We start from the raw sequence: 12,503 nt of genomic DNA, 5'->3' as shown, positions 1-12,503 counted from the left end.
TCCTGACACAGAGAATAAAATGATAGGGATAAGAAATAAGGGGTTAAAAAAGCTGCACACAAGCGGAAATTGTTACGGATGCTGTGGTGCCAAAAATAAGTCTGCCGTGTCCTACTGACGTTCAAAGTGGCGAAAGTTTTTTTTTTTAAATTGCAATGCACTCAAAAAAAATTAAAGCATCACAGCTTTTCTATGAATCACTGCTGGGTCTAAATAAAGTTCTTTCAGTTAGTGCCTAGAGCGCCGCTTTGTGGCCACACTCTGCAATAGACGGCAATGCTCTCAAATGGCTCACCCAAAATGGCTCCTGTGCAGCAGACGGGCTCACCGTGAGACAGCTGACTGAGGTGGACAGGGCAAGGACACGCCCACTTCCGTGTCAAACTTTTGTATCCTCAGAACTTTATTACTTCTTTGCCGCACAGCACTGCCGGTTTTAAACACAAATAAATAAATGTGGAGGATGTCGCTGAGATTTTATTACGGAGTTTGTTAAGCGGAGGAGTCATGCTCCTGCTCTAGGACAAGCCTGGGAAGGAAGCCACAGCTGCCTCAGTATGTTGGGCTACGGACATTCTGCCATGAAGCCGATGCTAGGTTGTACCTACTCCTGCGTGAGGCGTCTGCACGTCATAGCGGCACGGAAGCCGAGCACCAGAGGTGAGCGCAGCAGCTCGGGCGTCCTATACGAGCGCATGCGCAGTTGTTGATGGCAAGAAACTACAAGTCTCAGCATAGACATGAGACTTCATTGACTTGTTCTCCCATAACTTCCAATCCCACACAGTACTAGGGCAGATGTAATGTGAAAAATGCCCTGAAATCCATTTAGTAGACGTTATGGATGACAGGGTTCTAGGCTCTGATCACACAAGATGGCGTTCTGACATGGACATAAAAACATAGCTTATGCATTTTAGTGGGAAAACCTTTGGTTAAAAAATAGTCTTAAATTTCCTGCATACAGCAACTCCCAGGACCTAGCCCCTCCTCCTCACAGCTGTCGGCAGGGGCGGACTGGGAACTCAAAGTGGCCCGATGTTGTAAGCGGGTCATCACAAGAAGGCAGGGCCAACGATACCAAAGTGCGGCACAAAATACCACCCCAGCAGAAACCAATACCACAGTGCAGCACAAATACTGCCTACATTGATTAAAGGGTAAGGGCTCTTTCACACTTGCGTTCTTTTCTTCCGGCATAGAGTTCCGTCGTCGGGGCTCTATGCCGGAAGAATCCTGATCAGGATTATCCCCATGCATTCTGAATGGAGATAAATCCGTTCAGGATGCATCAGGATGTCTTCAGTTCTGGAACGGAACGTTTTTTGGCCGGAGAAAATACTGCAGCATGCTGCGCTTTTTGCTCCGGCCAAAAATCCGGAACACTTGCCGCAATGCCGGATCCGGAATTAATGCCCATTGAAAGGCATTAATCCGGATCCGGCCTTAAGCTAAACGTCGTTTCGGCACATTGCCGGATTCGACGTTTAGCTTTTTCTGAATGGTTACCATGGCTGCCAGGACACTAGAGTCCTGTTTGCCATGGTAAAGTGTAGTGGGGAGCGGGGGAGCAGTATACTTACCGTCCGTGCGGCTCCCGGGGCGCTTCAGAGTGATGTCGGGGCGCCCCACGCGCATGGATGATGTGATCGCATGGACACGTCATCCATGCGCATGGGGCGCCCTGACGTCACTCTGGAGCGCCCCGGGAGCCGCACGGACTGTAAGTATACTGCTCCCCCGCTCCCCACTACTACTATGGGCACCAGGACTTTAATAGCGTCCTGGCTGCCATAGTAACACTGAACGCATTTTGAAGACGGATCCGTCTTCAAATGCTTTCAGTTCACTTGCGTTTTTCCGGATCCGGCGTGTAATTCCGGCAAATGGAGTACACGCCGGATCCGGACAACGCAAGTGTGAAAGAGCCCTAACTGTCATGTTTTCATCAAAACATCAATTTTAGCTCTGTTACTACTGCAGCAGCATTATGCATAAATCAATCTTTAGTTTCTTCACATACCACTGTTTTCCTTGAGTTTTTCCCTTAGTTACGGCTGTTTAAACATTTACAATATGAGGACCTTCTCAAGATAGCTCCTCTGCCAGTTCTCTGAGGCCAAAACTGCATTCCCTCAGGTCACATACACACTTGCTGTAGCCAGCAGCTTCCTGCCAGCCAATCAGATTGGATTACTGAGAGACACGCCTCCTCACTCTGAAGCCTAATGCAGGCATGCAGTGTGAAGGACCGCCCCTCTGTCTTCCTAGCCGGATATAGATGAGCCCTAGCAACTGTCTTTTAAGGGAGCAGTGGAAAGGACAGAGGACAGTATTGAAAGCTGTTATAAGGTAATTACAGATCTTATGCAATCATTGGCAGACTAACTCAGGTATACATGCCTAGCTCTAATAAACTAGCAAATAAAAAAAATATGACAGTTATCCTTTAATGCTAAGAGCATCCAATCTTTATGTACCCGGCTGGCAGCCAAGAGGAGGGCTCGGACAGCCCTCTGGGCATCCGCCTACCAGAAAATTTCCCTGTAGAGTCTATGGCCAGTCCGCCCCCGGGTGCTGGACATGATACCGCCCGGCAGCCCACCCAAACCAACCAATAACAAAGCTCCTTGCTGTATAAAGCTTTGTCATTGGTTTTATCAGGCACAGACAGCATCGCGGCACTGATGAAAGGCAGTTGTACAGGCAGTACTATGATGTTTGTACAGGCAGTACTATCATACTTTGTACAGGCGTTATTGGGACCTCTGCTGATGACCTATCCCAGTGATGGCTAACCTCCGGCACTCCAGCTGTGGTAAAACTCCCAAGATGTACACTTGCTTGTCTGTATTCAGAACTCCATAGAAATGAATGGAGCATGCTGGGAGTTTCACCACAGCTGGATTGTCGGAGGTTAGCCATCACTGACCTACCCTCAGGATAGGTCATCAGTATCGGATTGATGGGGGTCCGACACCCAGCACCCCCGTCTATCTACTGTTTGAAGAGGCTGAGGTGCTCCAGCAAGTGCAGAGCGCTGTACATTGTATAGTGGCTATGCTTGTTATTGCAGCTCAGCCACATTCACTTAAATGGGACTTAGCTGCACCCAGGCCATGTGACGTCACTGGGCTAGGAAGAGACCATGCCTCTAATGTGCCTTTATGACTCACAGACGGGTGGTCACAACGTCAAATCTTGCTGCAGTGGCACAGGGTTAATGTCTGTGCTTTGTCGCTATGAGGACACTGTGGACCCTATTAATCCGTCATTGGATTATTTTTGTTCCATCCTAGATTATGATGATTCTGACAATCAGGTGCCATACTAAGGGCTCTTGCACATGCCTGTATTACGTCTCCATACAAAGTCTAAATTATGTGGAGCCTTTAGGGGCTTCTTCAGGCTGTATATATTGATGAACTGTCCTCACGATAGGTCATCAATATCTGATCTGTGGGGGTCCGACACCCAGCACCCCCGCCAATCAGATGTTTGGATTGGCAGCGGCACTCCATGCCAGCACTACTTCCTCTTCATTACACTACTGTTGTAGAAAATATTAATAGTTGTAATCCGCTCGCATCAAAGTTTGTGTAAGGAAAAAGGTGAATCCCTTCTCTCAGCCCCAGTCAGAGACAAACCCAGGTGTTACCATCTTGATTGAAAATTCTGAGCAACTCCTCCTTCTCCATGCCCAGCCTGTACTTTTATTTGAAAGGGGCTGGCCCAAGACAAGGATACAGGAAGTGATAACATGCAGGAAGTGATGTCAAAGGACATGGCGGGGCAATCAATGTGGCTGGGCAGACAATGCACACGCCCCATCCCTGTATAAGGAAGGATGAGTCATGTCCATTGTCCGATCAGCCAGGTGGCCGCCCACCCCCATCACTGTCAGCATGGACCTCATTCAATACTGCTCAAAGCGACCAGTATCTAATAAAGATCATTCTACTGGTTCCCATAGGTTTGAAATTATCTGCGAGACATTGCTACGGCTATTGTCAGTATACGGTACTAGTATACCGACAAGGCAGATATGTATGTCTTAAAAGCAGATATGTCTCCAAGCCCATGAGAAGGTTTTCATACTGACTGTTTTACCACTGGTCCCGATTCAGCCAAAGTACCCTCTGCTAGAGCGCTCTTTGGCTAAATCAGACACAGGGAGACAGATGACAATCTATAAAAACACACCCACATCCTAAAGTAAAATGTCCGCATAATAAAATTTCCACAACACTACCCATCATCTCGGAAGTACAGTGTAATCATAAGTACTCGCTTCATTCACTTGAATGGAGGGAGTTCTTGTAATTACACTACGCCACCGCTTCAGATGGAGCATCACCTCCTGTTCAAACAGCTGATCGGCGGGGGTCCCGGGTGTCGGAACCCTGCAGATCAGATATTGGTGACCTATCCTGAGGATAGGTCATCAATATACACTCACCTAAAGAATTATTAAGAACACCTGTTCTATTTCTCATTAATGCAATTATCTAGTCAACCAATCACATGGCAGTTGCTTCAATGCATTTAGGGGTGTGGTCCTGGTCAAGACAATCTTCTGAACTCCAAACTGAATGTCAGAATGGGAAAGAAAGGTGATTTAAGCAATTTTAAGCGTGGCATGGTTGTTGGTGCCAGACGGGCCGTTCTGAGTATTTCACAATCTGCTCAGTTACTGGGATTTTCACGCACAACCATTTCTAGGGTTTACAAAGAATGGTGTGAAAAGGGAAAAACATCCAGTATGCGGCAGTCCTGTGGGCAAAAATGCCTTGTGGATGCTAGAGGTCAGAGGAGAATGGGCCGACTGATTCAAGCTGATAGAAGAGCAACGTTGACTGAAATAACCACTCGTTACAACCGAGGTATGCAGCAAAGCATTTGTGAAGCCACAACACGCACAACCTTGAGGCGGATGGGCTACAACAGCAGAAGACCCCACCGGGTACCACTCATCTCCACTACAAATAGGAAAAAGAGGCTACAATTTGCACGAGCTCACCAAAATTGGACTGTTGAAGACTGGAAAAATGTTGCCTGGTCTGATGAGTCTCGATTTCTGTTGAGACATTCAAATGGTAGAGTCCGAATTTGGCGTAAACAGAATGAGAACATGTATCCATCCTCTGATGGCTACTTCCAGCAGGATAATGCACCATGTCACAAAGCTCGAATCATTTGAAATTGGTTTCTTGAACATGACAATGAGTTCACTGTACTAAAATGGCCCCCACAGTCACCAGATCTCAACCCAATAGAGCATCTTTGGGATGTGGTGGAACGGGAGCTTCGTGCCCTGGATGTGCATCCCTCAAATCTCCATCAACTGCAAGATGCTATCCTATCAATATGGGCCAACATTTCTAAAGAATGCTATCAGCACCTTGTTGAATCAATGCCACGTAAAATTAAGGCAGTGCTGAAGGCAAAAGTGGGTCCAACACCGTATTAGTATGGTGTTCCTAATAATTCTTTAGGTCAGTGTATATTGCCTGCGCGACCCCTTCAATTGTTTTACCAATAGGATTTTGTTTTTACACATATTGGTTAAAAGGGGTCAAAAATAACAAAGATTCATTACTCAATACCCCATTGTTGCCATTCCGCCTCTGTGCTTAACTTCTTGGTCCCGAGCTGACACACTGGAGATGCTAATGATTAGCTGAGTGCGCTTTTCCTGGGTTCTCTACGGGTCAAGCTAGGACCAGGAAGTGAAGACCAGATACCAGCGGATTGATGGAGGTGAGTAATGATTCTTTATTTTTAACCTTTTCGGACCAATACTCTAAACAAGATCTTACTGGAAAACCGCTTTAAAGGGGTTGTCTGGGACATTTAAGATATTGCCTACAAAATCCACCACCAGCCAATCAGTGGACAATGATTTCTAGTACTGTTGTATCGTCCTTTACCTTCAGACAGAAGTGACGTCAGACCTTTCCACAGGAGTGTGCGATGTGCGGCACAGTACAGTATTGCTAACGTGTCCACTCTCTGCTCTGTTTGACAGCTTGTGATGTGTTGTGTGCATCAGGAAGGAACATACATAAAAGGAACGTGTTTTCACCAGTGGGAAAGAAGCTCTACTTTGATACCCACGTAGTGGTTCAAGCCCTGGAGGCCAAAGGTGACTAACTGTCCATGTCTTGTGCTTGTAGCCTCTATTGTGGTTCATTATATCGTCTGATATTCTAATTTATTATCTCATCTTCATTAACTTATGTTTTACTTAGGATTCACAACTCAGCAGTCGGAGATGATTGTGTCAGCACTACTTAAAATCATGAACGCCAATACGGACCTCATATATCACGACATGGTTTTCAAAGTACAGCAGGTCAGATAGAAGAGATTGGGGGGGGGGGGGGGGGGGTACTGATGTCTTAGTTATGTAGGCTGCTTAAAGTGTACCAGAGTTTTCCAAAAAAGTTTACATAATGGCTGTGCTTCTTACTACAATCATAACTATGAAGGAACAGTTATGTTTGGGCTTCCCTAAAATCCCTTTCCCATATCGTTTCTGGTCCCACCAGACAAACAAAATGTTGCCTCCATGGTGGTCTGTCAATGTGATGGGGTGAGGGTGACATCCCTAATCATCTATGGTAGTTAAAGGGTTATCTGAGTTTAAAGAAAAAAAAATCCCTGGGATCAGGTGCAAATGTAAAAACATACTAAGAGAAGCCTTCAAGAGTTATGCTCCTGTTCTTCAGCGCTAATGTCACTGTGCAGCAAATCTATGGCCTCTGCAGTGTATAAGATGTCATTGCTGAGGCCAGTGATTGACGGCAGCAGTGATATCACCACTGCAGCCAGGATAACAAAAACTGGATGGGGGGACTCACACGAGGTGCTGGAAGTGCTGTTATGACTTTGCTATTTTATCATATCACTGCAGCCGCTTGAGTTTTTATTTAACTTAGCCAACCCCTATAAAGCCTCATGCAGACGTCAGTGTTTCACGGACGTGTGCTGTACTTGTTCTCCACGGCCAGCACATGTCCCTATTCATTTTAATGTCTGTATTCACACATCAGTGTTTCAGCACGGTCCGTGGGTCCGTTTTTTTAGCACGGATGCATGCTCTATTTTGTCCGTGTCAACGGATCCATCACGCCCATTATAGTCTATGGGTCCGTGAAAAACACAGATGCCATCCGTTTTGCATCCTTGTTTCACGGATCATTAACAAGAGATTCTTTGAAAATCATTTTTCAGCTGTTGAGTGTTAGTGAAACATGGATGCAACACGGACAGCAAAAAACGGACCCACGGACCCAACACGGCTCTGTCACGGGAGAAAACACGGATTGAACACGGTCCGTGTTACCACTGATCCAAGACTGACACTGACGTTTGCATGAGCCATAAGAAGCAACAACAGTGGTCATCTATAGCAAAGATACCAATGTCCATAGCGGTCTAAGGCCCTGAAGGAGTTAACTTTCCTGGTGGTCTGGATAATGGTAACATCCATGGGTTCTAAGGTAGCGAAGGCATCATTCGTAGTAGTTAAAGTGGTGGTCTAGCTAGATTAGTGATGGGATGAGGGCAGGGAGGGGATGAAAGGCCTGTATGGCTGTGATATTATATACACACAGTTCTATCCCAAGATTGGGTAAGGTGACTCATGAGTTCTCTGTCGGATCCCTAAAGTAGGGAGCTCAGGGGCTCTACAGGGGAGGAGATATTCCCTGAGTATGGCAAGTTTCTAAGGGGACAGTACCTTGTCAGACATGCTGGATACTGAGCTTTCCAGGAAGCTAACTGAGGGTCTGTGTGTTTTATTACAGGAGATTAGTCTTCAGCAGGTCATGTCACACATAACCTCTGCAAAAAAGGACATGATCATCTTGGAGAAAAGTGAATTCTCATCTCTAAGAACAGAAAATGAGGTACTGTTTGATGACAGGAAATATGAGGGATTACTTTTTTTGGTACTCCCCTGAACTCTCAGTGGAATTTGATCTTCTTATTTCCAGATGCTTCTGTTCCCTATCTAACCATGCTTCAGTGTTCTGGCGAGTTTTACAGTTATTAATGGTGTGGATCATGAGGTAATTCATGGATCACACATGTTCCTGGGATGTCCAGGGAAGTCATCTGTGAACCTAAAGGATTAATTATCTTGCTGTCATTGCTTAGAAGACACCAAAGCCGAGTAGCTTCCTCTTACATGCAGACATTTATTTACTGCATGTATGTTTTTCTGAGTATTGTATTTTTCTTGTGTTTTTCCGAGTTTTATCAGCTTTAGCAGTCATTAGGACAAGAAATTAGAATACAACAGTAGAAGAAAGAGGCAGTAGAGGATAAAGGTACAGAGGAGACTTTCAAGAACAATCTGTCGACTAAACGCTTATTTGGAGATCAGCAATACCTCCTGAGTAGAGTTGAGCGGACACCTGGAAGTTCGGGTTCGACGGGTTCGGCCGAACTTTGCAAAAGAGTTCGCATTCGGGACCCGAGCTTGACCCCGATGGGGACCCGAACTTTGGAGCACTAAAATGGCTCTAAAAAAGTAATGGAAAGGGCTAGAGGGCTGCAAAAGGCAGCAAAATGTGGTTAAGAGCATGGCAAGTGCTCTGCAAACAAATGTGAATAGGGAAAGGACTTAAAATAACATAAAATACGTAAAAAAAAATAAAAAATATCTAGGAGGAGGTCCATATGGAGTAGTAGGTTGAGGAGGCGGTGGTGTAGGTGGAAGCGGTGGTGGAGGAGGAGGTAGCCAACACTGGTTTTTTATTTTATTTTATTATTTTTTATTTTATTCAAATTTGGGTAGAGCCCAAAACATTGGGAAATATAAAAAATAAAACAAAGAGAAAGTGCGCTGGAGTACAACAATGGCTGGGTGAGGCCGGCATATTCTGCACAAGGTACGGACAAGTCCTGTGGGATCCCTGTCTGGTTCATTTTAATGAACGTGAGCTTGTCCACATTTGCTGTGGACAGGCGGCTGCGCTTGTCTGTGATAACCCCCTCCTGCCGTGATAAACAAATGTTCAGACAATACACTGGCTGCAGGGCAGGCCAGCACCTCCAAGGCGTAAAGGGCAAGCTCAGGCCATGTGCCCAATTTGGAGACCCAGAAGTTGAAGGGGGCAGACCCATCAGTCAGTACGTGTAGGCGTGTGCATACATACTGCTCCACTATGTCGCACGTCCCCGTGACGTCCACGATCCAGTTGGATATTTTCTTTATCAACTTTCGATGTTCTTTTATGCGCCTACCATGGTGATCACGGGTAACGGGGAATCAAGGTTCCATGCCGGAGAGGGAGCCTGAGAAAGGGATACCACATCTAAGGGAGGTCAATGGCTGAAATCTGATCGGGTGGAAATGTGGGACAAGTTATTAAATTAAATTCAGCACATGCGCCAGGTAAGGGATGTGCGTCAAACCGGCTAGGCCCAGAGCTGCCACGAGATTTCGCCCATTATCGCACACCACCAGGCCGGGCTTGAGGCTCACTGGCACCAACCACTTATCGGTCTGTTGTTCCATGCCCTTCCACAGCTCCTGCGCGGTATGGGGTTTGTCTTCCAAACAGATACGTTTCAAAACTGCCTCCTGTCGTTTCCCCCTTGCTGTGCTGAAGTTGGTGGTAAAGGTGTTACGCTGACCGGATGAGGAGGCGGTAGAGGATGAGAAAGCGGAGTAGGGGGAGGAAGCAACAGGAGGCAAAGAGAAACTCCCTGCAATCCTCGGTGGTGGAAGGACATGCGCCAAACTGCTATCCGCCTCAGGCCCTGCTGCCACTGCATTTACCCAGTGTGCTGTTAGGGAGATATAACGTCCCTGACCATGCTTACTGGTCCACGTATCCGTAGTTAGGTGGACCTTGCAACCGATGGAGTTGCGCAGTGCACACCTGATTTTTGGCTCCCACTTGGTTGTGCAGGGAAGGGATGGCTCGTCTGGAAAAGTAGTGGCAGCACAACGTACTGTGGGACAGCCACCGCCATCAGTTTCTTAAAACTGTCCGTGTCCACCAGACGGAATGACAGCATTTCAAAGGCCGGGAATTTGGAAATGCTGTCATTCAGGGCCAGGGATCAGGGGTGGGTAGGGGGGTACTTCCTCTTTCGCTCTAGTGTTTGGGAGATAGACAGCTGAACGCTTCCATGGGACATTGTGGAGATGCTTGTTGACTGAGGTGGTGGCGTTGCTGGCACATACTCTGTTTGCGGGGTGGCAGGTGCCACTGTCACTCCAGAGGGGGATGAAGAGGCCGAGACTGCAGCAGAAGAGGAAGCAGGAGGAGCCAGAGACCTTTCTTTTTTTTGAGGCGTCTACTCCACTTCAGCTCGTGCTTTGCACATAGATGCCTGGTCATGCAGGTTGTGCTCAGGTTTAGAACGTTTATGCCTCGCTTCAGGCTCTGATAGCACAGCATGCAAACCTCTCGTGTCTTGTGGTCCGCACATTGTCTGAAGAACTGCCACACCAGGGAACTCCTTGGAGATGGCTTTGGTGTGCTCGGTCCCTTGGTGCGGTGGGCAGTAGCAGGCCTACTGTCTAGGGGACGGCCGCTTCACTTTTGCACCCTGCTCCTTCTTTTGCTGTGCTTGTAGCTCTGCGACCACCGCCTCTTCCTCCGAACTACACAGGTCACTCGCATGACCTTGATTCCATGTGGGGTCGAGGACCTCATCGTCCTCCATCATCTTCCACCCAGTCTTCACCCCTGCCCTCCTTGTCGGTCTGCACACTTTCAAAAGCCACAGCAGTTGGCACCTGTGTTTCGTCATCATCCGAGACGTGCTGCGGTGGTCCTCCCATGTACTCATCCTAAAACATAAGTGGTTAGGCATCGGTGCACTCAATCTCTTCCACTTCTGGGGCAGGGCTATGTGAATGGCCCTGGGAAACCCTGCCAGCAGGGTCATCAAAAAGCAGGAGAGACTGCTGCATTACTTGAGGCTCAGACTGCTTGGCTGATTTGCAAGGGGGTGAGGTGAAAGACTGATGGCCATGGGCTGCAGGTGCCAACTCTGATCTTAAAGCAGGGGACTGGGTGGGAGACAATGTGAAGGAACTGGAGGCACTGTCAGCCACCCAATCTACTATCGCTTGTACTTGTTCTGGCCTCACCATTCGTAGAGCGGCATTCGGGCCTACCAAATAACGCTGAAGGTTCTGTCGCCTACTCGCAACTTAAGGAAGGTGTTTAACTTGTGCGTGTAGCTGGCACAGATCAACCACGTCCTACCCCTGCAACAGGAGCTCCACGACCAGGGCCACGTCCCTTATTTGACGCTCTCCTCCTTTTTTGCGGTCACCCACCGAAGTAACAGACGTTTTTACTAAATTTAGTTCCCTGTCAGCAATGCAGAGCAGGGGTTTTTCAACGGCAAAAATGGGTTAATGTCACCCAACAATGTAACAGACAAATTTTTTAAAAAGTCACCCACCAATGGAACAGACGAATTTTTGAAATTTCAGTCCCTGTCACCTATGCAGAGCAGGGGTTTTTCAATGGCAAAAATGGGTTAATGTCTCCCACCAATGGAACAGACAAATTTTAGAAATTTCGGTCCCTCTCACCTATGCAGAGCAGGGGCTTTTAAACGGCAAAAATGGGTTAATGTCACCCAACAATGTAACAGACAAATGTTTTAAAATTATTTCCCTGTCTGCTATGTAGAGCAGGGGTATAAAACAGGCAAAAAAGGGTTAATGTCACCCAACAATGTAACAGACGATTTTTTTTTTATTATTTCCCTGTCTGCTATGTAGAGCAGGGGTATAAAACAGCCAACAATGCAAATATGTCAACCCCTGAACTCACAGACGGATTAACTATATTATTGTCCCTGACACATATGCAGTTGCAGGTGTACTTCACACAAAAATTGGTTTGTCGCCCACCTAACTAACAGACGGATTAAGTATTAAATTATTAATAGAAGACTCAGCGGCTCAACCTATCACCATAAATGGAAAAGGTGCTCACCTAAATGGCCCACCCTTAGGCCCAAAGTGAAAACGTGAATAGCAAAAGAAAAGGGGCACACTCAGATGGGCGCACTTGAATGGAAAATGATATACAATTTATTAAAACCTAAAAACATAATCCCTAAAAATGGACATACATAAAATACAGGCATATCCTCACTCTTATATATGGGACAACTACTCCCATGGTGCTTCACGTTATCATGCGTTACTAAAATCTGGAATGGACCAGGGTCATATTCCTTCTTACTAACTTGCTTTTTTTAAAAACCTGGTGTGGAATCGGCCCATAATGATACCATCATATTATTAAAAAGCTCAATCACTTCCATGCATCCATAACTAAAATGTATATAGAACATATAATACTATATTCAAACATGTATTTCAACTAAAAATAGAAATTGGAGAAAAACGCAAGGTCACACAGTAACTTACCAAAAAACGCACCAAAAACGCATAAGAGTGGACCCTGCGTCTCTAGCCTTTAACGCAAATTTTCCCATCATATAAGGGATAC

The 12,503-nt window shown here is 46.5% G+C and overlaps 1 protein-coding gene across 1 annotated transcript in view; it reads left to right on the top strand.

Annotated features, from left to right (window-relative positions):
* Positions 1–358: 358 nt before the first annotated feature.
* Positions 359–12,503, top strand: part of MCUR1 (mitochondrial calcium uniporter regulator 1) — a 92,627-nt gene continuing 80,482 nt past the window's right edge. Inside the window, exons 1-4 of the mRNA XM_040433310.1 lie at positions 359–660; positions 6,029–6,145; positions 6,252–6,355; positions 7,812–7,913. Coding sequence (XP_040289244.1) covers positions 558–660; positions 6,029–6,145; positions 6,252–6,355; positions 7,812–7,913 — 426 coding nt within the window. The 5' untranslated portion in view covers positions 359–557. The remainder of the gene's footprint in view (positions 661–6,028; positions 6,146–6,251; positions 6,356–7,811; positions 7,914–12,503) is intronic.

Source organism: Bufo bufo, chromosome 5, assembly GCF_905171765.1.
Source record: "Bufo bufo chromosome 5, aBufBuf1.1, whole genome shotgun sequence".
NCBI lineage: Eukaryota > Metazoa > Chordata > Amphibia > Anura > Bufonidae > Bufo > Bufo bufo.
The sequence above is the reverse complement of the archived record's forward strand: the minus strand, read 5'-3'. Positions and strand labels throughout refer to the sequence as shown.